The following is a 26,045-nucleotide window of genomic DNA, read 5'->3' as shown; positions in this document are numbered from 1 at the left end:
TCTTGTCTCTCAAATTTCTCAGAATTGCCAAATCAAATGATCCTCCTTCTGGAAAAGCTAACACACCATTATCCTTGGTATTCCGTACCCAATTCTCCAACCAAACACACGTATGGTAACCATATTTCGATATCATTTAAGAAGCAGGTGCTTTTGGTGAATGAAGTATTTTTCCCTCTCTCGTAACTACCTCTTTGTCTTTTACAAACATGTTTTTTAATTTTTTAAACCATGAAGGTTTCTTCTTGTCTTTGTCATAATAGTAATAAGAATTTTTTTCTGGTAATTCTGTCTTTCAAAAGATCGCACACTTCCCTATTTGCTGTTCCGTAACACCAACCTATCACAGCGCGGTTTGCACTAGCGCACCAATTAGAATAAGATAAGTCACTATAGTGCTCAACCAATAGCTCTCGCTGTTTTTCGTGATGCACCAATCAGCTCCTACTCTGTCTTGGTCACGAGGACCAATCCCAGCGCAACACTTTTGACGTCACCAGCGCTCCGGCTTCTGCAGCGCTAGCTGACACCTCCTTTACAGGGTTTTTTCCAAAAGCCGTATTTACAAGATATTTTACAAAATCAGTTCGTAACTTACACAAAACATTACCATTTGCCTGTTTCACTAATGAAGTGATAGATTTCGCAATCATACAAGCATTCTGTAACTGGAGTAGACAACGCTTATCTCCACAGAATTTTTAGACTCGCCGATAAAGTAGCACTCCCTCTACCTTACCGTTCTATCAGGCAATAACAAACTCGTTTCTCCAGGAAAGCACATACAGATATCTTTTTCACCTCCTTAGAGACAATCCCAGAGTTTCACCAGAACGCATATTGCAATTTCATTTACACACGTTCAAACAGAAATCCCTATTCATATACACATGAACTCTGTATCACCAGTAGGCAGCGCTTACCTCTAGCCCACCTCAGAATTCCTCTTTCGTCAGTAAAGTAGACGCCACTCCTTTAACCTTCTATCAAGCTCGGGTTGAGTTCTATTACTCTCCCAGCAGTAAGTTTTAATCAGGATACGCAATGATCCCTGTGCTTGAAGGCTAATATTTAATAGACTGTCCTCCCTATACATTTATCCTTTCACACCTAATGTCTCTAAACAGTGATATGCGACCATACCACCGCAGTATACGACGATACTTTTTTTTTTTTTTTTAAACAGACCAATGCACTGTGCAACTTTATTTGCCACACTTCCTCTGCCTGCAGACAGAGGCACTAGCTTCACGCAACACTTGGAAGCCTTTTCTGAACTACATATAACATAATACGGACTCAACAAATGTTAGTCATAATTCTGTACATTAAATTCTATATAGTATTTTATACATAACCCTAGCTAATTTCCTTAGCAACCACTACTCTGCTACCAAGAAAAAACTGCTACAGCGGAACTCCAAAAATCATTTTAATCAGCACTTACCATTTCCCTGAAACCTCTGAACACACTCATTTGTCAGTGGGGCCCATACACTGCACATTTACCCTATTCACTTAAACCTGGCTTCAAGGAATTTGGTGAAACACAAAGGAGTAATGCTGTAACATTTGGTGGAGTGTCTGTCTAAACCTATTTAATCAGTTATTATTTACACCTACAGTTTTATACACTTTACCATGGTTTTATCCAAACATGAATTTTATTCAGACGCACTACCATAGTGGCAATGGATCTGCTAGAAAGAAAATTAGGTGTAGGAAAATCACAAGACCAGCTTTAATATTCCATTTCCCAATTTTATTAAAAGCAAAACTTGAATATGTCTGACATTTAAGCATTGATTAATTCTTTATTAAGTATAAATCTTAAACTTTATTTCAGAATGATCATTTTACTTAGAGCTCAGAAAACAGTCTTTTATTTAGAAGTCAGTTAAAAGTTTAGCAAAGAACAGATAGTTCCAAATTCATTCTCTCATAACATCCCTAACTAACGCCCTCATCTTATCCTTCAGTCCTGCAAAGCAAACAAAGAAAATAATTAAAGTATCTTACATCCAGGAATCGATCTGCATTCCGACAGCACTTCGAGAGGAAATCGAAAGAGCGACCCCCTCTAAGCAAAATCAGGGGTTTTTATACACTAATTTCCTAACTTAATCTATCTAAAAAGCATCGAACATCACCAATTCGGGTTCTGATTGGACAATTTGGGGTGGGTGAGCATCTCCTCACCATTACAACATCATATTCACGGTGAATCAGCAGAATCATAATGGTTCATTGTTTAAAACAGTCTTTGGCCTGGTCACTTCCTTGACTCGCAACATTGGTCTGTTTTCTCACGTTTAGAACACTCGAATGTCCATATTTTGGCAATCATCCTAACTTCAGGGCAAAGCAGCCTTGAACTTTCCATCCGAGTACAAGCAGCTCACACTAGCTGGCAGGCTTCAGACACGCATGCGCAGTCCAGCACTTGCTCACAGTTAGCCAGAGTAACCAGATTTTGTAGGCCTCAGAGGCCACTTTTGGAACTATCATAGAAACAAACATAAATTCATGTTAATTATGGTAATGAAACCCTTCTGTTTACCTCCCACCATACTAATGTTTCCCTATTAGTGATTTCCTAGCAGGTAAGCCACATAAATGCGTTTCATACTTAAATATCCGACGACTTTTCAGCACAATAACGTGTACAATAAACACATTCACATTGCATTTATTTATATATTATTAAGCTATGCATTAGTTCACAACACAATAACGACACAAATTAGTTGATTATATTGCTTCATGCAAGCAAAATTAGTATGCCCTCGTGTTCATGTATGTGCATTTTAAACTATTTTTGGTTATTTCATCACAACACACCATTAGTAAATATTAACGTTATGGAACATTGATTTCAACAAGGGGTACACTAAATTTTGTTTTGCCACCTTGCTCCATCAGGTAAACCAGTTGAGTAGTGGTACTCCCAGTTGTATGGGGCAGGTGTGCCTTTAAGCTTGTGCAATTGCCTGATGAGAGCCACCTCCTTAGGGCCTAGTGATGCCTGAGGTGCTGCCTAATGATTATGAATCCGCGCGTACCGGCAGCAGATGAAGTTTTATCCTGAAAATGTAAAAGATTAAGTATAGTGCAGCTATTCCAGTTACATCTGATGGAGGCCATCTTGATATGAGGGTACGAAACATGCCTGTATTACAAATAAGAGCTAAAGCCATGTGTGTCTCCACCTGAGTTTGCAAGAGGAATAGTGCGGCCTCAGCCATCGTGGCCTCCTAAACATGTCTTCAGGGGAAATTTTTTTTATCCTCATTCGTCTCATACCTCAGTGAACAAAGAGTAGGATGTCTATTACCGGTACTCGCTTTTAAGGAGACGTAGGCGTCGAGAATGGAACCGCGAGACAACACCCGCCTACCGGTAAACGACAATCCCCCATACTGTCACTGTCCCCCTTTCTAAGTTTAGGGGTTGGTTTCGCTCTCTTCTGATAACCTGTGACCGAAGACTGTTTATGTTGGCCAACTGGTTGTAGGAACTTGGAGGAGGGCCCAACACAGTCAAGGAGCTTCCAGGATGCTTAATCGTAGGATACAAAGGGTATTGTCTAATAATTGGCAATTCATTTGACTAAGACCACTTCAATAAACAATCCCATATTGCTTTTTTCCTGCTGCTCTTCAATCTGACCAGCTCATCTTGGAGGTCTTATACAAGGAGGACAGCCATTCTATGTGTGGGGGCTGTGACATCTACCCATTTCCTGCAAATGTCTCTCCTAGCCAGCAGTATTACGTAGAAGAGGAACCCCCTAGCAGGCCCAAGGGACGAGTGATGTGAACCGGGAATCTCAGAATGTCCGATATAATTACCCCTGCTTTCCCCCAGTATTCAGTTATCGCAAGGTAGCCTTTGAACATATGATTGTTTGAAACATTTACTAGGCCACACTTCTTACAGCTGACAGGGGGACCCTTCGTTATTTTGGACAGTCTTGCAGGAGACAAATAAACCCTATGGGTGGTAAAATAGTGATTCCTTTTAAGCCAGGCAGGTTTAACAGTAGCATATAAGATGTTGAAGGACTTTTGCCACAAATCTTCCCACTATTCATTTGGCATGAGGGTACCCCATAGTTCTTCAGCAAGTTTAAAATGTCCATCTATGGCTTCTTCTACAGGCCAGTAAAAAAGGAGACCTCCTTCCTCCCCACTGGCCTAATTACTAATTGCTCCTCCAGGATGTTTCCTACGCCTATAGGTTTTTTAAGGTTTTGAGACCAACTCTGCAGCTGTAGGTATTTAAACTTAAACTTAGACATACCACCCTCTAATCTATTTTGGAGTGATAACCATCATTTTAGGGAGCCATCAGAAGCCAGGTCCCACCACACATTCAATCCCGCTGTCATAAGTGGTGTGGTTAACTTATCTTTCAGACAATCTGGAGCCCCTGGAGAGTCCCATAGGGGAGCCCGACTCAAAAAGTAATTTAGACCAGTGCATTGTTTAGCCCATATACGAGCCATCCCCAGCAAGACTTTCCCCCTGATCTATTTAAAGAACTTCTGGTCACTATATTTGAACAGAAATCCATCCTGGGGGGAGATTCCCTTCTTTTAACATAGCAGAAAACATGCCCCCCGTCCCTGTATGATCTGGAGTTTTTAACAGCATTCTTGCATGTAATAACTGGAATGCCTAAGCGTAGTACTGTAAATCTGGGAGTGTTAGGCCCCCCTTCTTCCTCCTGCGCCTGAGCTTCTTCCAAGCTATCCTCGTGGACTTATAAGCCCATACAAATAAATTAATTGCTTGCTGAAGTTTGTCGATCCCCTGTTTATTAAAATGTAAAGGAAAGGTGTCAAAAAGAAAGGTCATTTTCGGATGTATGGCCATTTTTATCAAATTAATCCTGCCTAAATTTGATATTGAAGAGGTTTGCCAAACAAAGTGCCCGAGATAAACAGGCAGTTGCGTAAACAAAGATGGGTGGCATGAACGAACGAACAGCAGGGTTACCAGAGTTTTCTGATCTTTTAAAACTTTTGTCCAGAAAGCAGTTTCCTAAGCACTCTTCTGTGCTCTTTCTCTGCTCACTTACTCAATACATTAATAAATCAATTAATTTGAAGCCTCATTTTGAGTGTAATGTCTTTTGAAGTGCTACAATTTTCACCTTTATTAGCTGCCAGTTAATGACACATCTGTTAGTAAAATGTCTGATTACCTAATGTCCAGTTTCTTTATAAAACTATCCTTTCTTAGACATGATGAAGGAATATCTAGTGTAGTCTATGTAATGGAAACTAATCATAGCCAGCTTTGTCCTACATGTATAAATAAATAGGCTTGTTCTTTTGACTGTGTGAGAGGAAAAATGGGTTATTATACGCTTGATCATTGTGTCATGATATGACTATATGTTTCTGCACTCGCACAAGTAAGGGAAAGTAGAAACAAGCCCAATGTGTATGCCCCTTGCCGATGACTGTTATTTGTTACTGGCTTTTGAAACTGTTAATCGATTGCTCTATTGAAAATGTGCATTTACCAATATTTTAATTAGACATGGCTTTAATGATGTTTATTTAACATGGCAGTGCAAGCCTCCACTTATAGCAAGATACGGCATAGTAATTTGTTAATGTTTGATAACCTATGTAATAGTGGATTTTGGTGACTGTCACATATCCGTTTGAAGTTTAAAGTAGAATTAATTGATTCAATTCAAAATGTGTTATTTGGAAAAGGAGGTATGTGATGTTTTCTTGATTGTTTTACAGATCGGAGGGGGATGCCAAAATTCTTCTTGTGACATTACCTAAGAGGTCTTCTCAATCATTTGAACATTTTCTTGATGAATCTGCATTTGGCTTAATACAGGTCTGTGTGGTTTGACTAGCAATGGTGATAAAAATATGAAACACAATTAGTTTTAAACTTTCAGTTACTAAGTATTTCCTTTGCACTTTAGCCCACCCTCATCATAAATGTTATTCTGCACAGAATTGGTAAGGGACTTAAATTTGTGAATGAAATCTAAACACCAGGTGCATTCACCCCCTTAATCAGTTTATATATTGCAAGGAGTAGTGTGTGACTTTAATACTTACCTATACCTTTCTATTACATATGTGGTTTCAGTCAACATAGAGTGGCCGTAGTATACTTGTCTAGACATTGCAAAAATATTTACGTCAGGTAGCAATTAATGTTAAAAATGATTATAAGTTGTAAAATTACATGAGATGCAAATTCCCTTTACCTCCACACAGTTATTGAGGTTGTGATGAGAGTACTTGGTGCATAAACAATTGAGTAACACTTAGTTGTGCCACATTAAATTATTTTCATATTGTATATCAAGTAGTGCTCAGTATATGGCCTTCATGATAGACTACTTTCTAAGACCTATTTGGTCTGGCTGGTCTTCAGATGCCCAGTGAAAACAATATTTGGGAGAAATCTTCCTTAAGTAGATAGGCTCCAATTAATCAAAAAATGTGTTATTTTCTTAATGCGAAGTACACTTATGAGGAACCTTACGATCATTGACAGAATCAGTAACACAATAGAAAGTACTTCTCTTATCCAAAGACATTCACCAATGGCAAGATCAATGTTCTTATCGGAGTTCATACCAAGGACAAGGTAAGATATAGTTTGTAGTTTCTATAGAACATGTATAACCTAGACATGCACCAGAACTCCTTTTCCATCTTGTTGCTAAGTTATTTAATGACTGAATATGATACGCTAGCTAACAACTGTTCGATTTAATTTTGGTTGCCTCCAATGTAGCGATCTATATCTTCCCTGACATATGTAATCAGATTACTCATTCCCTGGAATTAAAAGCATACTTCACTACGGTTATTCTTTCTTAAATAGCATTGCAGATAAAAAAGATCCAGTGGAAAGATAAAAAATAGCATTCTGGCTTTTCTTATTACAGGTTACACTGAAGCCCACCATGATTATATTTGTTAGGTTGTTAGTTTTACCAAGCCAGCATCTTAACCACAATCTTAAATGACATTACATATATGAGGATTATAAAACTCAGTTCCAGACTTGATCTCTCATTACAGATTGACCGATTAAAAACTATTAATTGCTTCAAAAATATGTATCTGATAGAGACATCTAGCTGCAGTTTCCTTACATTTGAACTTCCAGGCGTCGGGCTCGTCCGGAAGATTTTTGATAGCAGTATCTCTGTGTGCCAGTAGGTGGCGTCATTCGACTCCTCGCGACGTTGTAGGAGTCATGTTCGTCGCCGTCATGACATCCACTTTGTCGATATAACCGCCACTCCGGCGCACTGACGTTGGTTCTTTTCTTTCCGCTCCAGCCAGCGCCGATCCGTTGAAGAGAGCTAGCCCCTGTCACTTTTTTACAGAGTTTCTTCGACCTTTTGTCGACTCCTTTAGTTCTGTAGTAGGGGATCTCTGTGTATAGTCATAATCTAGTGAATAGTCCCGCCCATGTGCGTGGACCCCGGAGCAATCAAAAATAATCTCTTACAGTGTCGAAAAAGGCAGAACTGCACAGACACTTAAGAGAGAATTTAAAGACAGATAATGCAGATTATAAAAGCTACACTGTCCAGTACTTCAACTAGAAATTCCACCACAAAATCCACAAAACAGCAAAGCCTGTACAGATTTCCCTTGCTTTAACAGCAAACACCCTCTGGAATGATAGAGAGGAGAACCTGGACAGACAAGCCCCATAGGCTGCCATTATGTGGCTCAGAATAGGATACTGTGCCTTTAAGAGAACCTTCCAGAACTTTACAGTATCCCAGAATGCACTGCAGGTCCCATTTAGTTTCAGTTCTTTTTTCCGTCTCCTGCAAGCAGGACCCTGGAGCATTGAGCTCTCCCTTTTCAAGGGTTTATTGGTGTTTTTTCACTGTAATTTCGATTTGAGTGCTTCTAAAGTACTTTAGTGCTGTTCTTCTTGGTTTTTGCTCCTTTTTGATGTCAAATATGCCTGCATTATTTGACAAATGCCCGGAGTGCTCCAGGAAGAAGGCAAAATCAGATTCCCATGAGGTGGGTATCCTCTGCCTTCCCTCTTCCCACATCCCTGAGGAGTGTGAGATTTGTCAAGGCTTCTCAGGCAGGACCCTGAAGGAAAGACAGAAGATCAGGCTTCAGGGCCTCGAGAAAAGAAGGCTGAAGGCGCAAGGTGGGTCTGGAGGGGCTTCTTCTGCCCATGCTGAGGCCTCTGGGGGGCTCCCCGGGGGCAGGAAGACCAGCAAACGTTCCAATTCTCCGTCGGGGTCGGTGGCACTGACCACGACGTCGAGAGGGATGACTACGGTCTGTTCCCCATCTCCCAGGGCTCTGGGTCGAAGAAACGTCGACATCGAGGGAGTTACACAGGCCGCCGTCGAAGTCTCCTTTGACGGTTTCGTCGGCGTCGGCGCTCGCCGTCGAGGCGACACCGCCGTTCGCCGTCGGCGAAGAGGAGGCGATCATCGTCGAGGCCGCCGTTGAGGCGGAAGAGGTCGCCGTCGAGGCGGAAGAGGTCGCCGTCGAGGCGGTCGAGGTCGCCGTCGAGGCACAAGAGGTCGTCGTCTAGACGCAAGAGGTCGTCGTCGAGGCGGACGAGATCGACGTCGAGGCATGGAAGACGGTCGACGCCGAGGCATGGAAGATGGACGACGCCGAAGAGGCGCTCGATGTCGAGGGGCCTACGCTCGCCGTCTGGTCACCGTTCTTCGACGTCGAGGAATCGTGGTGATAGGCCTGATGCTGTGGGAGGCTATCCACAGTCCAGATCTGGAAAGGAAGGCGGATCACCGGGATCGGTGTACTTCGAGGTGTATACTCCACAGAAGCATGTTACACCCCCGCCTCCGTTGCCGAGGGGTCTCCCTCCGAGGGCTCCGACCCCTCCTCCGTTGCCTCCTCTGCCTCCACCACCTCCACCGGTGCCTCGGCCTCATGTGCCAGAGAGGCCGCCCCCGGTTCCACCGAGGTCGGTCTCCTTGCCCAGGCTTCCGACCCCTCCCAAAGGGAATCCTAAGCCGCAGGTCCCGTCCAAGCCCAAGACGCCCGCCCCGGGGAAGCCGGCAGAGCGTCCCAGAACTAGGAGATCACGGTCGCGCTCCGGACGGAGAGGAAGATCGAGGAGTAGACACAGGTCCTCCACTAGATCTAGGCATCGCCATAGGAGGCGAGGATCCAGGTCCCGTACTGGCTCCTCTAGGACTCGCTCCTACTCACCTACCTTATCGGACTCCCCGGAGACTAGGGTGTCTCCGGTAGACGACATCAGCACGTTCCAGGAGGTTCTCCTGAGGGGGGCTGCGAAATTGGGTATCACGGTGACGGCTGCTACACCTACGACGTCCGTGATATTCGAGACACTTCACAAGAAGCATCTGTCTCGCCCTCTGCTGCCATTGGTGCCAGGACTGGTCGAACCTGCGGAGGAGCTGTTCCTTACGCCTGCGGTGGTGAAGGCCGCTCCCTCCTGACTTCTGAAGAAGTACAGGGCACCGGATTCGGACCCGGCCTTCCTGCGGATGGACCCAGTACCAGACTCCGTGATAGTGACGGCGGCCAGGAAGTTACATTCTACCTCCCAGTCCTCCACCGTGCCACCCGATAAAGAGAGCCGTTGGATTGACTCGGCTGGCAGGAAGGCTTGTGGGACTTCTTCCACGACTATGAAAGCCTTCAGCGATTCGGCATTGCTGGGGCGGTACGGCCGTGTACTGTGGGATTCCCTGGAACAGTTCGCGGACCTTCTGCCACGCGACAGGAGGGAGGACTTCCAAGAAATAGTTAAGGAAGGGATGCCGGTTTCAAACCAGATCATCGGCGCCGCAGCGGATATCTCGCTGTTGGCGGCCCATGGTTACTGTCACGGTCAACCAGCGCCGCCATGCTTGGCTCAGACTGACGTCACTCAAGCCTGAGGCACAGCAGCGGGTGGCCAATCTGCCCTTTTCCGGAGAAACACTGTTCGGAAAACATGCCGATGATGAAATGGCCCGCATGAAGGCTGAGACGGAGACCCTGACGGCTGTGGGCTTGGAGAAGCCCAAAGAAAAGAAGCCCTACCGCCCGTTCCAGAGACGGTTCGGTTCGCAGGGGAAAGGACGAGGACAGTCTTCGGGACAACAGCAGCAGCAACAACAGCAGCAGTACCGGAGACCCTTTCAAAAACGCCAGAGGGGTAGAGGTGGACAGCAGTCCTCTACTGTGAACAAAGGCCCGGCCGGGTCTCGACCCTGAGCGGTTACTTCCCCTTCATCCGTTACCCGCTCCGGTGGGGGGAAGCGTTCAATTTTTTCTGGCAGAGTGGAGAAAAATTACTCAGGACAAGTGGGTGCTGAATATTGTTTGCAATGGATACAGTCTTCGGTTCACCAGCCCTCCTCCATCGATTCCTCCGGTCAGCTCGCGGTATCAGCTGCGCGAACTCCAGGCGGAGGCCGACATCCTGTTAAGGAAAAGGGCGATAGAAGACGTACCTCTGTCTCAAAGAGGAAGAGGTCTGTACTCCCGGTTCTTTCTGGTCCGCAAGAAGGACAAGAACGAGTTCAGGCCCATTCTAGACTTGCGACAGGCAAACAAGTGGATTCGCAGAGAAAAGTTTCGTATACTGTCGTTGCATCAGATTTATCCTCCGCTGCAACAGGGGGGACTGGCTGTGTGCCATAGACCTACAGGATGCATACTTCCATGTGCCCATTGCACACAAACACAGGAAGTTCCTGCGATTTCAAGTCTGCACCAATCACTATCAGTACACGGTACTTCCGTTCGGGCTGAAGTCTGCGCCCAGGACTTTCTTGAAGTGCATGGCAGTGGTGGCGGCACACCTGCGGAAGAACAAGGTGTTTGTCTACCCGTACCTGGACGATTGGTTGATCAAGGCCTCCTTCTCTGAAGCTCAAGTGCACTTCCGGAAGACATGCGTTCTATTGAACAAGCTGGGGTTGCACATCAACATGTCCAAGTCTGTCCCGACTCCGGTCCAGTGCATTCAGTACTTGGGAGCCTCCATCAATACGCTGTCGGCAAGCGTGTCTCCTTCGGAGGAGCGACGATTATCACTCCTTCGGAAGGTTCAAGCTCTCATGACCACTCCATCTACGACAGTGAGGACGGTGTCTTCTCTACTGGGATCGATGGCCTCTTCCATCTTCCTGACGCCACATGCGCGGCTGCACATGAGACCGCTGCGGGAGTGCTTGGAAGATCAGTGGGACCAGAGGGGAGGATCCTGGGACGACAAGATACGACTGTCTCTGCATGCTCTTCAGTCTCTGAAGTGGTGGTGTTCAGCGGAGAATCTCCTCAGAGGGGTTCCCTTCCACAAGGACATTCCCACTCAGACTATCGTGACGGATGCTTCTCTCCAGGGATAGGGAGCACACTCCGGAGACCTACAGATTCAAGGGACGTGGTCCCCGACAGAGTCCACGTACCACATCAATTTCCTGGAACTCAGAGCTGTTCACTTGGCGCTGAAGGCCTTTCACCCGTCCTCCCAGACCAACTCTCTGCTTGTACAGACGGACAATACGACCACGATGTATTACCTCAACAAGCAGGGGGGCTCGAGATCGCGCACTCTGTCGCAGGAGGCGCAGGCGATCTGGCACTGGCTTCTGGCCCGAGGACTGACGATAACGGCCACCCATCTGCCAGGTGTGCAGAATGTTCAGGCAGACGAACTGAGCAGACTGATTCAGGAAAACCACGAATGGGTCATGAACAACGAAGTACTGGAAGAAGTCTTCGCAAGGTGGGGAACTCCAGAGGTAGATCTGTTCGCCACCGCCGAAAACAGCAAATGCCGAGACTTCGCCTCCAGGTACTACCAGCCGGGGACGCTGGGGAATGCGTTATGGATCGATTGGTCGAACAGCTTTCTGTACGCTTTTCCACCCATTCCCCTGATTCCGACGGTTCTCGTCAAGCTGTCCCAGTCCAGGGCGCGGATGATACTGATTGCCCCGGAATGGCCCAGACCGTGGTGGTTCACGGACCTGCTTCACCGGTCTCTCCTTCCTCACATGAAGCTGCCGTGCAGGCCGGACCTTCTCACGAAGTTCGGGGGGCGGATGATGCACCCCAACCTCTCGTCTTTGAGTTTGGCGGCATGGCTCCTGAGATAGTGCAATATGGCCATCTGAATCTCCCAGAGGATTGCATGGACTTACTGAAGGAGGCTAAGCGACCTTCCCCTAGGACTTCTTATGCTTACAAGTGGAAGAGGTTTTGCATCTGGTGCAAGTCTAAGAACTATGACCCTACGACATGCAAGGAAGATGTCATCCTTCCATATCTACTACATCTGGCGCAGTCTGGCCTTAATGTCCATTCCATTAAGATTCATCTGGCTGCTTTGACTGCCTACAGGAAATGCCCTTCACAGACTTCCTTCTTCCAGATCCCTGTGATCAAAGACTTTCTGGAAGGCTTGAAGAAAGTATTCCCTCCTGTCAGGCTTCCTTCGCCTTCCTGGAAATTTAATGTGGTGCTGTCCAGATTGATGAAGGAGCCTTTTGAACCTATTCACAAGGCTTCGTTACAACACCTGTCCTGGAAGGCGGCGTTCCTCGTGGCCATTACATCGGCCCGCAGGGTGAGTGAAATACAGGCGTTGTGTTGCCAAGAACCTTATACTGTATTTCATGCTGCTAAGGTTGTTATGCGTACTCACCCTAAATTTCTTCCCAAGGTTATTTCTGATTTTCATGTCAACCAGACTATAACTTTGCCTACGTTTTTTCAGAATCCTTCGTCTCCAGCGGAAAGGTCTTTCCATTCCCTGGATGTTAGGAGGGTGTTAAAATTTTATCTGGATAAAACCAAAGATATTCGTAGGTCAGACCAATTGTTTATCAATTATGGATCAGTCAGGACGGGTCTTGCTACCTCTAAACAGTCCATCTCGAGGTGGATTGTGTCCTGCATACAATTGTGTTACCAAAAGGCTAATAAGACCTTAGGGGGTAAACCTAAGGCTCATTCCACCAGGGGCAAAGCTGCCACGACGGCTTTGCTTCGTAATGTTCCCATTGCATAAATCTGCACGGCGGCCACTTGGAAGTCGGTCCATACCTTTGCTAAGCATTACTGCCTGGACACTGATGCCAGGGCAGACGCTCGGCTTGGGCAGGCTTCGCTGCAAAATCTGTTCGCACAATAGTGGTGTTATTTCTCGTTTCTCCACCGCCGCTTTGGTGTGGGGATGGGCTTGCCATTCTATTCACTAGATTATGACTATACTACAGAAGGAGTAATTTCTGTCCTGTAACTCCAGTTCTGTAGTAGGGGTATCTCTGTTATAGTCATAAGCGCCCGCCTTCCTCCCCGGTGGAGAGAGATATTCATGTAAGGAATGCTACAGGTCTGGCGTGTTACGCCTTGTGGGAATGGGGGTCGGGGGAAGGAGAGCCGTCACAAATATAGAGGTGTCTTTAACCGGGTTTTTATTCAGAGTTTCTCTACCACCGGTTGGGTTTAAAGCAAAACAAGGGTAAAGTACAATGAACATAGGTCGTGAGTCCCTTTAGCGGCGAACTGTCGAGGTCATCACTTCCAGTCTGTGCCTCGAGGAGAGAGAAGGCCGGCTTGCTCCAGGGATGGTTACTCGAAAGAGAAAACAAAACAGAAAAGAGCCACGTTAGGGCCGAGATCCGATATATACAAAGAATGAGAGGGGGGTAGGGTAGTGAGGGAACACCAGGGTTCTACCACCATCTGTAGCTGTCTATTTGCGCAGGATGACAGGGTACGGCAAGAGTGTCCACCCTCAGGCTACCCGGTCCCACCCCGTGAGGAAAACAACCCTTGAAAACGCCCTCGTACCTTGTGTAGCCACACTTCTCCCTTGGAAGTGTGGCGGGGCGGCTCATGGAAACGTTGGCCTCCTGGCTTGTCGACTCTCGGCTCCAGGGGGCTCAACAGCGGTTCGACGACGGTTCCTCCTTCTTCTTCCTTGGCGGCGTCTTCCTCGTCTACTCGCTCCGTTTCCGAAGGATCCGCGCTGCAGTAGAGAAACGGGGTTTCCTTAAACGGCCCCAGTTCCCCTGATTGGCCATCGGAGGATGACGTCCAGGCGCCGGATTGGTCGGGTGCAGATGTAGTCGGCGGGAACGCCCCCAGCGTCATGGAGGCTGGATACTGAAGCTGACGAGCTGGAGGCAGGGCCGGGGAAGCCCATGAGACGTCAGAGGGATCCTGCGGACGGGGTGTAAAGGAAGAGACGTTAGCAGACACACCCCGTCCGACAGCGTCAGGGAGCTCGTCCAGGTCAGGAAGCCCGGCTCCGTGACACATCCCACCCCCAGGATTGACCCGATCGGGGGGAATCGGATACCGGGAGAGAAAGTCCACATTGCCCTGCAGGGAACCTTTCCTGTGACGGACCTCAATCTGGTAAGGCTGTAGGGCCAGGAACCAACGCAGGATGCGGTCATTGTTCCCACGGTTGCGTTGGAGCCAAGTCAAGGGAGCATGATCAGTATATAACACAAAGGGCCTCCCCTCGAGATAGTACCTCAACTTTTCCACTCCCCAGCGGACAGCCAGGCATTCCTTCTCGATAGTGGAATAAGCTTGCTCTCTAGAAAACAGTTTGCGACTGATAAAGAGCACAGGCCGCTCGTCTCCGTTCACATCCTCCTGGGACAGTACTGCACCAATACCCACTCCAGAGGCATCCGTCTGGAGTATGAACGGTTTGAGGAAATCAGGAGACACCAGAACAGAGGAGGAAGTCAAGGCGTCCTTCAAAGCCTGGAAGGCTGAAGACTGCGCAATAGAAGGAGAGGGGAGTGTAGCAGATTTAGTGGTTTTCCCAAGCAGGTCAGTGAGGGGTCCTGCCAGTCCTGCGAACTGGGCAATGAAGCGACGGTAGTAACCCACCAACCCCAAAAAGGCCCTGAGTTCTTTCTTCGTAGAGGGATAGGGTATTGCTCTGATCGCTTCCAGTTTCTCAGTCTGAGGTTTAATCTTTCCATCCCCCAAGAGATACCCGAGATACTTGACCTGCTGGAAAGCAAATCGGGACTTCTTTGCGTTAATATGGAGATTGGCCTCCTTCAGACCGGTTAATATGTTCCCAAGATGTTGTAAGTGGTCCTCCCATGTCTTACTGAACACCACAATATCGTCCAGGTAGGCTGACGCATATTGTAAGTGAGGGGCCAGCAGTGTATCCATGGCCCTCTGAAATGTTGCCGGCGCTCCATGCAGCCCAAAGGGGAGTACCGTGAAATGAAAGTGTCCAGAAGGGGTGGAGAACGCCGTTTTCTCCCTATCCTGAGGAGCGAGAGGTATTTGCCAATACCCCTTGGTGAGATCGATGGTGGTTATATACCTAGCCTCACCAAGGCGTTCCAGCAGCTCATCGACTCTAGGCAAAGGGTAGGCATCTTGTTTAGACACCCGATTAACTGCCCTAAAGTCGATGCAAAATCTGATACTGCCGTCAGGTTTTGGCACCAGGACCACCGGAGAGCACCAATTGCTGTGGGAAGGCACTATGATCCCGGATTTCAGCATGCTGTCAACCTCGTCCTGGAACGCTTTGCGTCTCGCCTCGGGGATGCGGTAGGGCTTTTGTTTTACCACCACATTGGGAAGAGTAGGTATACAGTGTTCTGCCAAGTGTGTATGGCCCGGCTGATCAGAGAAGACCGCTGCATGAGACATGAGTAAGGCGGTCACTTCTTCTTGTTGGGTAGTGGATAACTCAGGATTGATAGGAGCATCACCAACGGTGTGACTTGTAATGGAAACGGGAGACGCCACATGGACATCCTGAGGAGGTGTACCTAACCATTTTTTTAATAAATTGATGTGATACATCTGGGTTTTACCTCTTCCCGTTTGTACTAAGTATGTCGTGCGTCCTATTTTTCTCAAAACCTTAAAGGGCCCCTGCCACTCCTTCCTCATTTTGTGGGTAGAGGAAGGCAAGAGGATTAACACCCAATCGCCTATGTCCAATACTCTCCACTTTGTACCCCTATCATAGATGGTTTTCTGTTTGGTTTGTGCCACTGCTAAGTGGTCGTGAGCCAGGGTCCGTAGTTTATGGAGCCTGCTCTGTAACTGCCTAGTGTAATCTAACAGGGCCTCGGCTTCCTGTGCTCCCACAGACTCCCAGCTGTCTTTAGTGATTTCCAGAAGAGTTCTGGGGGGTCTCCCGAACAGCAGTTCAAACGGTGAAGTCCCTAAACTGGATTGTTTCTGGCTGCGAAGGACAAAGAGAGCCAGAGGCAACAATTGGTCCCAGTTCTTCCCGTCACCTGACAACAGTTTTTTTAATGTCAACTTAAGGGAGCCGTTGTAGCGCTCAACCAACCCGTCTGTTTGTGGGTGATACACAGACGTTTTGATGTGTTTGATGTTTAACTGTTTGCACACCTGTTGCATTAACCGTGAAACAAAAGGAGTGCCCTGATCGGTAATGATCTCCTTCGGAAAACCCATACGAGAGAAGACCTCAACCAACCTCTGGGCTATTGTGGTGGTCGTAGCAGCCTTAAGCGGAAAAGCCTCGGGATATCTCGTGGCGTAATCCACTAGGACTAAGGCGTACTGATGTCCTCGGGAGGATTTCGGCAAAGGGCCGATCAGATCCATCCCTATTCGGTCGAAGGGAACACCTATAATAGGCATGGGCATCAGAGGGACAGGTGGAGGAGTGTACGGATTACGTTTCTGACAAATCCTGCACTCCTGGCAATATTTCTGGACTTGGGCATAAATGCCTGGCCAAAAAAAATGGCGTAAGATGGACTGACCAGTTTTTTCTGCCCCTGAGTGGCCAGCTAACAGATGCGCATGACCAAAGAACAGGATTTGATCACGAAAGCTATGCGGGACCAACAATTGGGGTTCGGCGTCCGCCTTAGCGAGTCTATACAGTAGACCATTTTTCTCAACAAAGGTGGGATAACTCCGGGTGGTCGGATCTTGTCTGTTTTGGGCAACCTGCCATGCATTGCTAAGGCTGGCGTCATTTAACTGGGCTGTTCTGAAATGAGTGTCCATGGCCCATGGCTCTACGGCTAACAAGGCTTCGCTAGGAAGGGAGAGGTGGTGAAGAGCCTCTAACAACAGAGTACTAAAGGTGGGGTTATCTGTCCCTATGATTACAGGTTCTGGTAAACTAGACATAACCCCCACCACTACGTCCATTGGTGTCCCTGAGGGCGTTGTCAACGTGACCTTTGCCACAGGATACTCCTTGACGTCCCCATGGACACAACGGATACTGACCCTTCTCCCAGGAAGGAGAGAGGCCTGTTCTACCAACTCCTTTCGTATAACAGATTGTTTGCAGCCGGAGTCCAACAACGCTCTTACTTTGGCACCGTTCAATAAGACACGTACGTAGAAAGTGGTTCCGGTTTCTTGTGCGTACAGGATGGACCTGGGGGCATAGCTCACGTCCATAGGTTCTTCTTCTCTTTCTTTTTTTTTCCTACAAAAGCGAGCGATATGGCCCCATTCACCGCAATCATAACATTGAGGGCCGGTGTTAGGCAGTTCAGGTCGTTGGAACCGTGTTTTCACAGGTTCAGGAATGGGTTTTTGGAATGTCTTTTTTTCAGGTTTGATGGGAGGCAACAGCTTGGTGTTCTTCTCTGGTTCCCTCGTATAAGGCCTACCCTGGGCTCTTGCATAACAAGTCGCCATTTCTATAGCGTGATCTAGGGTTAAACCGGCATGTTGTTTAAGCCACCTCTGGGTGCTATAGGGAAGGGACTCAATGAACTGTTCAAGATAGATCTTGTTCATTATGGCATCGACGTTTCCTTCCTGGGGTTTGAGCCACAAGTCTGCTGATTCTTTTAGTTTGAAAAACAGAGTTTTGGGTAAATCCCCGGGTGTACCCTTTTCGTGACGGAACCTGAGTCTATGGGTTTCTTCGTCCACCCCCAACCTGTCGAGGATATACTGTTTCACGACAGCATAAGCCGTTGTTCCATCACGGTTTACAGATTGATAAGCTGCCTGGGCCTCGCCAATCAACAAGGGCGCCAAGTAGAAGGGCCACCTATCCCCAGGCCAGGAACTGGCTCTTGCCGCTCTTTCAAAGTTCAAAAAGAAAGCCAGTGGGTCCTCGCCTGGACTGAATTTTTGTAGTGGTACAACAGTGCCTGGAGGGGGAGCTGAAGTCCTTCCCTGTCCTATCACAGTCATCAATTGTGTTTGTCCTTCCGCTAGTTTCATAAGGTTGTCGGACTGGGTCTGAATAGCTTGAGTAAACGCGGCTCTGTCAGCCTCCATTTGGGTCAACAGAGTCTCCATTCTGTTTCGAATGGGGGGGTTCACTGAGGGATCCGAGTCACGGCACCACTTGTGGGAATGGGGGTCGGGGGAAGGAGAGCCGTCACAAATATAGAGGTGTCTTTAACCGGGTTTTTATTCAGAGTTTCTCTACCACCGGTTGGGTTTAAAGCAAAACAAGGGTAAAGTACAATGAACATAGGTCGTGAGTCCCTTTAGCGGCGAACTGTCGAGGTCATCACTTCCAGTCTGTGCCTCGAGGAGAGAGAAGGCCGGCTTGCTCCAGGGATGGTTACTCGAAAGAGAAAACAAAACAGAAAAGAGCCACGTTAGGGCCGAGATCCGATATATACAAAGAATGAGAGGGGGGTAGGGTAGTGAGGGAACACCAGGGTTCTACCACCATCTGTAGCTGTCTATTTGCGCAGGATGACAGGGTACGGCAAGAGTGTCCACCCTCAGGCTACCCGGTCCCACCCCGTGAGGAAAACAACCCTTGAAAACGCCCTCGTACCTTGTGTAGCCACACTTCTCCCTTGGAAGTGTGGCGGGGCGGCTCATGGAAACGTTGGCCTCCTGGCTTGTCGACTCTCGGCTCCAGGGGGCTCAACAGCGGTTCGACGACGGTTCCTCCTTCTTCTTCCTTGGCGGCGTCTTCCTCGTCTACTCGCTCCGTTTCCGAAGGATCCGCGCTGCAGTAGAGAAACGGGGTTTCCTTAAACGGCCCCAGTTCCCCTGATTGGCCATCGGAGGATGACGTCCAGGCGCCGGATTGGTCGGGTGCAGATGTAGTCGGCGGGAACGCCCCCAGCGTCATGGAGGCTGGATACTGAAGCTGACGAGCTGGAGGCAGGGCCGGGGAAGCCCATGAGACGTCAGAGGGATCCTGCGGACGGGGTGTAAAGGAAGAGACGTTAGCAGACACACCCCGTCCGACAGCGTCAGGGAGCTCGTCCAGGTCAGGAAGCCCGGCTCCGTGACACGCCTTCAAAAAGAACTGAAACTAAATGGGACCTGCAGTGCATTCTGGGATACTGTGAAGTTCTGGAAGGTTCTCTTAAAGGGACAGTATCCTATTCTGAGCCACATAATGGCAGCCTATGGGGCTTGTCTGTCCAGGTTCTTCTATCTATCATTCCAGAGGGTGTTTGCTGTTAAAGCAAGGGAAATCTGTACAGGCTTTGCTGTTTTGTGGATTTTGTGGTGGAATTTCTAGTTGAAGTACTGGACAGTGTAGCTTTTATAGGCTGCATTATCTGTCTTTAAATTCTCTCTTAAGTGTCTGTGCAGTTCTGCATTTTTCAACACTGTAAGAGATTATTTTTGATTGCTCCGGGGTCCACGCACATGGGCGGGACTATTCACTAGATTATGACTATAACAGAGATACCCCTTCTACAGAACTGGAGTTACAGGACAGAAACTACTCCGTGTTAGGAATGTCCTGTAGGAAGACTTCGGGGTTCAAGCTTTTAGGTGCCTGTCACTGTGCCATGTCGGTAACAGAGCCCCATCGCGTGTGTCTCTGGTGCCTGGAGTGTAACTACGACACAAAGTCATGCTCTGATTGCCGGGCCATGGCGCCAAAAGCCCTTGAGGGAGCGGTCCCTGAAGCTGCTTGCAGCCCGGCACACTCCACAGAGGTAGCCTCGTCATTCTTGCTCGCGAGGAAGGGCTGAGCATCGTTCTGGTGGCTTGAAGTCCTCTTCATCAAAGTTATCAGGTAAGAGGCACCACAAAGGGCACAAGATGTCGAAGTGTGCGTTGACTTTGCCGCATCCGCCACGCAGCGAGACGGAGGAGCATCGGCGTTCTAGGCCCCGTTCCGCGGAGCGGGCACCTCGGTCGACTCCGCATCTCCCTCAATTTCCAGGGGCAGGAGCGACCCCACCCCAACTTGAATACTTTTGACGCCATGTGCGCCGTGATTGAGTGGCCTGACCTTGCCTGTGCACCTTAGGGCCCTGCAGGTTCAGGTGAAGGAGATCCCGTGACCCTGTGCCTTCAGCTCCAGCGCCACTTCCTCCTGTCCCTGGGTCCGCACCGATGCCGGTTGCACTTCACATCAACGTTCTTCAGCTGTGCGTCTGACTCTGAGGTCTTCGGGTCCCCTGGCGCCCTACCAGCGGAGCCTCCCTCATCCTCATTCCGGACAATACAGAGCCAGTCTAGCGTCCATCGAGACCGGTGCCAACTAAGCCGTATGGCTTCATACCATCTAACCAGCCCCTTTCTGAAGGTTTAGGATTGGAGGAAGAGGATTGGGAGGGGGAGCAGGACCCCTTAGAAATCCTGCAGCCCCAGGACATGGACTGGTACGAGGAGCTGGGTGATGCCAGTGGCCTGGACACACCCCCAGATTCTGGCATGCTCTCTCCCCCTAACTTGGCTATAGAGGAGGGGGTTTTGGTGGAACGCAGGGCTGCGGAGGTCCTGGACCTGCAGCTTCCTACAAAGGTGACCAAGGCGAATGCCTTGACCGAGGTCCCACAGCCTGGTGTCTTCTCATCGGAACCCTTGCTGCCTTTTAACGAGGCCTTAACGGACGTTCTTCCGGGCATCTGTTCCAAACCCAGCACAGGAGCTCCTGTGTATAGAACGATTGCCCGCCGCCATCACCCTGCACCAGGCGACCCAGTTTTCCTCTCTGCCCACCCCACCCCCAAAGGATTAGTGGTCCAGGCTTCCACTTCCCACAGCGCGTTCGCTTCCACCCCTCTGGACAGGGAATCTAAATGGCTGGAGACCTTTAGGAAGAAAAGTTTCTCTTCCGCCACCCTTGCATTGTGGTCAACACAGCATGCCTTTTGTGCAGTTAATCCCATTCTATATGGGATATGGTTAAGCAGGTGCTGCCTAGGGTCTTGGCAGAGTACCGGATCCTGCTCTCCCAAGCAATATCAGACAGGAGAGATGCAACAAAGCTTGCAATCGGCTGTGGTTTGGACACTACAGACCTGCTGCGCAGACCGATTTCTTTGACGGTGGCCATCAGGCACCAAGCTTGGCTGAGGATGACTTTTCAGGTAATTTCCAGGCAAACCTTATGGACATGCCTTTTGATGGCTCGTGTCTTTGGAGACCAGGCTGACGCAGCACTTAAGCGCTCCAAGGATTCGTGGGCTATGGCCAAATCCTTGGGCCTCAGTACTACAACCCAGCCTGCATCTGCTTTCCGTTCCTTTCGTGGCTACGGAGGGGTCTTCCAATCGTGCCAATCCTATTCCAGCCAGCTGGTTCCCAAAATTCAGCAACGTCTGTGGCTCCGTGGCTGCGGTTCATCCCGTCCTCGATGGGTCGGGAGGCCAGAAGTCAAGCCCAACCACCATCCCCTCCTCCACCGCAAAACCTTACTATTTCGGCCCTTCAGGGTCACGAGCGTCCAGTGGGTGTCAGGATGCGCCATCCCCTTCACTGCTGGTGCGACATCTCCTTGGACTGGTTTGTTTTGCAGATAGTTTGAAGGGGATAATACCTCCCCTTCAAGAATACTCCTCCCCCTATGCCTCCAACTCCCGATCGGCTGACGGATGATCATCTCGCGCTACTCCACGATTAAGTCAAGGCTCTCTTGGCCAACTGAGCTGTAGAGAGGGGTCCCGGGCCAGAAATAGGCTGTGGTTGCGATTCCCACTATTTCCTGCTTTCAGAGCCCTTAACTACTGCCTCAAGAAGGAGAAATTAAAGATGCTCACGCAGGCTCAGGTACTGTCTGCCCTAGACCCGGCAGACTGGATGGTAGCATTGGACTTGCAGGACGCCTATTTCCTCATTCCCTTCCTGCCGGCCCATCATCAATCTCTGCGGTTTACAGTGGGCCAGGAGCACTAGGTTTGCTGTGCTTTGCTTTGGCCTCACCAGTGCCCCGCAGATGTTCACTAAGATGATGGAGGTGGTCACAGCTCATCTGCTGAGATCAGGGGTTCTAGTCTTCCCATATCTGGACGGCTGGTTGTTGATGACTGGCTCTTCCCAGGCAGTCGTCTCCCATCTCTAGACTACGGGAAACCTCTTCCATTCGCTGGGGTTTACTATCAACGATCCAAAGTCATACCTGACTCCCTTGAAGACGCTCCCCTTCATCGGAGCAGGTCTGGACATGGTGCTGTCTCTTACTTAGCCTCCCGACCGGTGAGTCCAGGATATTTGGACTAGGATACCGATATTTCAGCCTCTATCCTGGATTTCGGTGAGAATGACTGAGGCTACTGGGCCTCATGGCCTCTTGCATCCTTATTGTGGACCATGCCAGATGGCACGTGTGGGCTCTGCAATGGGACCTGAAGTTCCAATTGGCGCATCATCGAGGAAATCTCACCAACCTTGTCCAGATCTCATAGGCCACTGCGTAAAAACTGCAGTGTTGGCTATCAAACCCCGTTAGGGTCAGAGGCAGACCCCTCTCCTGTCCCCATCCAGGCCTCACAGTAGTGACAGATGCATCCCTTGTGGGATGGGGCAGCCATCTGGGAGAGGTGGAGATCAAAGGACTTTGGTCTCAGGTGGAGACCCGGCTCCATATAAACCTGTTTGCGATTCGGGCAATCCAGCTGGCACTAAAAGCCTTCTTGCCGTCCATCAAGGTGAGGATAGTTCAGGTGTTCACAGACAATATGACTGCCATGTGGTACTGCAACAAGCAAGGCAGGTGGGGTCATGGACCTTGTGTCAAGAGGCTTTGCGTCTCTGCACTTGGCTGGAACAGCAGGGCATTACCGTGGTGGTTCAGCATCTGGCCGGTTCTTTAAACACGAGAGCGGATGAACTCAGCCGAAGGTCCCTAGTGGATGATCCATCTGGAGGTTGTGCAAGGACTCTTTGAGCAGTGGTGAGAGCCTTGGTTAGATCGGTTTACCTCTGTAGAAAACGCAAAATGTCAGCAGTTTTGCGCACTAGTGTTTCCAAGGTGGCTCTCGCTTGTGATGCTTTTCGTGCTTTGGAATCTCGACCCAATCCAATGTCATCACCAATGTGGCTCTTGTTCTGTTTGCAATTATGCTGTTGAAGGAGATACATTTGTACACCATGGCATTTCTTGGAAACAATTTAAATGTTCAAATTGCAAAACTAGAATTGCGGTTTGTGGCATCATTTTCCCATGTGATAAACTATATATCGGCAAAACAAGTCAGGAAATTAGCAAAAGAATGATCCAGCACAAATCCTGCATTAAGTTCCTGCTTCAAACAGTACAGCTAGTAAACTGTTTTTTAGAACACTCCCATGGAACAGAGTTCTGGGAGTCGTTTCTCCAAATCCCAGGGGAGGCAATTTGGAAGCAATACTATAGAAAAAAGAAACATTTGATTCTTAAATTTAACACAGCCAAAACTGTACTGAATGAAGTTTCTGAACTCCATAATAAACCTCTAAGAATTTCTCTTTAAGAGTCCAGTAATAAGCATGATAGAATTCTGCACAGAATAGATCACCTCTGGGGGGCCTTGTACTTATTTAACGCCTTAATGGCCGCACGTACCGCCTCCACAGTACGTTCCTCCTCTAACTCTAACATAACCTCCCTCTGTAGCTTGGGGAGCCCCACCCTGGTAAGGAACCTGTGCTTCCTACCCTCAGAATTCAGTGGCACCGCTTGGTAGACCAACTTAAAATTCTCCAATAGGGTTATCAGGATATCCCGCTGCTTTGTCTTTAAATTACCTTGTATATTCCGGATGCACACAATAGTGATTATCTCTGTTCCCCGTTGGTGAATCTATGCCAGGAGTTTAGCTGAATTGTCACCCTCTCTGTATAACAACTGCCAATAGGTCTTTAGGCCTGTTTTATCTAGTGTCCACCCCCTCCCCAAAGGGTGCAAACCTCCCTGTGGGCTGCCAGCGTTTCTGCACTTACCTCCTGTTTTTTTGTAGGTCTGCCAGGGTCTTCAAATCTCCTATTAGCCATCTGCGCCCTCCACAAATAGTACTGATGCATTCCCCTGTACTACCGCCTTTAGGGCCCTCCATTTGACCTCCCTGGTGTTCCATTGTCCTCCAGTTATTAGTGGTATAGGTTTATATGGCTGTCCGTAAGTCTTCTCTGCATGTAGTTTCAATAAGTAAATCAGAGGGCATATGCCATGTTCGACATCCATCCAGCCTCCCACCCTAGTCCAGAGCCAATAATGTTGCAAAGTCATGTGACAAGTAACCTGATCATATGTGCGACTGTGTCGATCCGGGAGTGCTGTAACCCACCCACCACCGACCCGACTGTAAGTATTAGGAGTGCAAGAGTGACATGTATAATCTCGACCGTCAGGGTGTAATATGCGCCACCCATCCAGGAGACACAAATTCCGGATCGCTCTCTCCAAAGGTCCTGTCATCAGACGCTTGGTACCACCCCGGGACAGAAAGCGATTCACCTCTCTGTTCAAAACACAGTTAAAATCACCTGCCCATTGAATGGGGGACCTTACAATACCCAACACCACATCCTGCAACCCCTCATAGAAGCACCTGTCATCCTTATTGAGAGCATACAAATTTAACAGTGTAATCTCCTTTCGATCAAGGGTATCCTGAATCAGTACGTCTCCCCTCCACATTCGCCTCACTGTAGGTGAGGCTAAAGGCGACCCCTGGAGCCACCCAACTGACCACTCCCCTGACATAGGAAGAATAAGAGGTAGAAAACACTTGACCCCTCCATTTCCTCTGTAATTTTTGTGCTTCCACAATCCCAAGGTGCGTCTTCTGCAAACAAGCAATTTGAAACCTATGGCATCCGAGGAAAGCATGAACCCTATAGCGCTTAGTGTAATATTGAAGCCCTCGCACATTCCACGTAACAATGTGAACTGTTGTGAACTATTGACCCCCCCAACCGAAGGATCTATCGAACTCCCACCCCCCACCCCAGACATACAGCATAACATCGCCACACTAGAAATCCAAATGTATTCTTGCTGTCAGGACGTACAGCCTAACCCAACCCCTCCCAACTATCACCTACCACAATTGTGCAGAGGTCACCCAGCAAAACAATCCCGCAAGCATTGTGGTGGTTCACAATGATGGTAACCCCCACAGATTTCGCAAAAGGCTATACATCCATAGTGGTTGCAGGAAAATTTCAAGAAGACTCATCAGCTCACCCTTTCTCTCACTTACTACAACAGCAGCATACAGCTGATTAAATGCGGGCTGCCCCCTCCTGTAAAGGAACACACAATGGTTTAAGCAATCTACACATGAGGGTCCTGATCCTCAAGACATTATGCCTTTGTTAGCAGAGGTCGCAGGCAGCACGTCCTCCTCTTGCTGTAAGGAAGTCTCTCCCATCTCAAGCTGCGGCTCTGGAAAAACCAGAGCCATGTTGCCATCCTCTTTTATTTTCACCCTAGTAAGATCAGCCACCTCAGGAGATCGATAAGAACAAGTTCGTGGTCCCCTGTCTTCTCCCAAACTGAACTCCTGTGTGGCGGCATACCCCTTCTTGTTTCAGACCTCCAGGAGCCACTGCGGTCCCTGGGAACCTTGTCCCACACCTCCAACAAGCACCAGACATCTTAAGGTGTATCAAAAGAGTGTAGTTTGCTCCCCGACAGCCCTCTCACCCAAGCCAGGTACAGCAGCATATAACAAAGTTGTATTGGGCGTAATTTAGCTATGACTTCCAGGAATGTCTTTAGGCACCTTGGACCTTGTTCGGATAGTCTGGGTAAATGGAGATCTTATGATTTTCATATTTGTCCGTGTATCTAGCTGCTCTAAGAATGCTGGCCCGGTCTTAATAATTCAAGATGCTTGCTCTCAGGGGAGCTCCAGGTCGT

At 48.5% G+C, this 26,045-nt stretch overlaps 1 protein-coding gene across 6 annotated transcripts in view; it reads left to right on the top strand.

The window, feature by feature from the left end:
• TBC1D15 (TBC1 domain family member 15) overlaps positions 1–26,045 on the top strand; it is a 607,052-nt gene that overhangs the window by 211,702 nt on the left and 369,305 nt on the right. For all 6 annotated transcript variants that reach the window (XM_078678245.1, XM_078678222.1, XM_078678231.1 and 3 more), the window contains exon 6: positions 5,765–5,864. In XM_078678245.1, coding sequence (XP_078534371.1) covers positions 5,765–5,864 — 100 coding nt within the window. The remainder of the gene's footprint in view (positions 1–5,764; positions 5,865–26,045) is intronic.

Source organism: Lissotriton helveticus, chromosome 1_1 (assembly GCF_964261635.1).
Source record: "Lissotriton helveticus chromosome 1_1, aLisHel1.1, whole genome shotgun sequence".
Classification (NCBI taxonomy): domain Eukaryota; kingdom Metazoa; phylum Chordata; class Amphibia; order Caudata; family Salamandridae; genus Lissotriton; species Lissotriton helveticus.
Note: the sequence above shows the minus strand (reverse complement) of the source record. Positions and strands in the feature narration are given on the sequence as shown.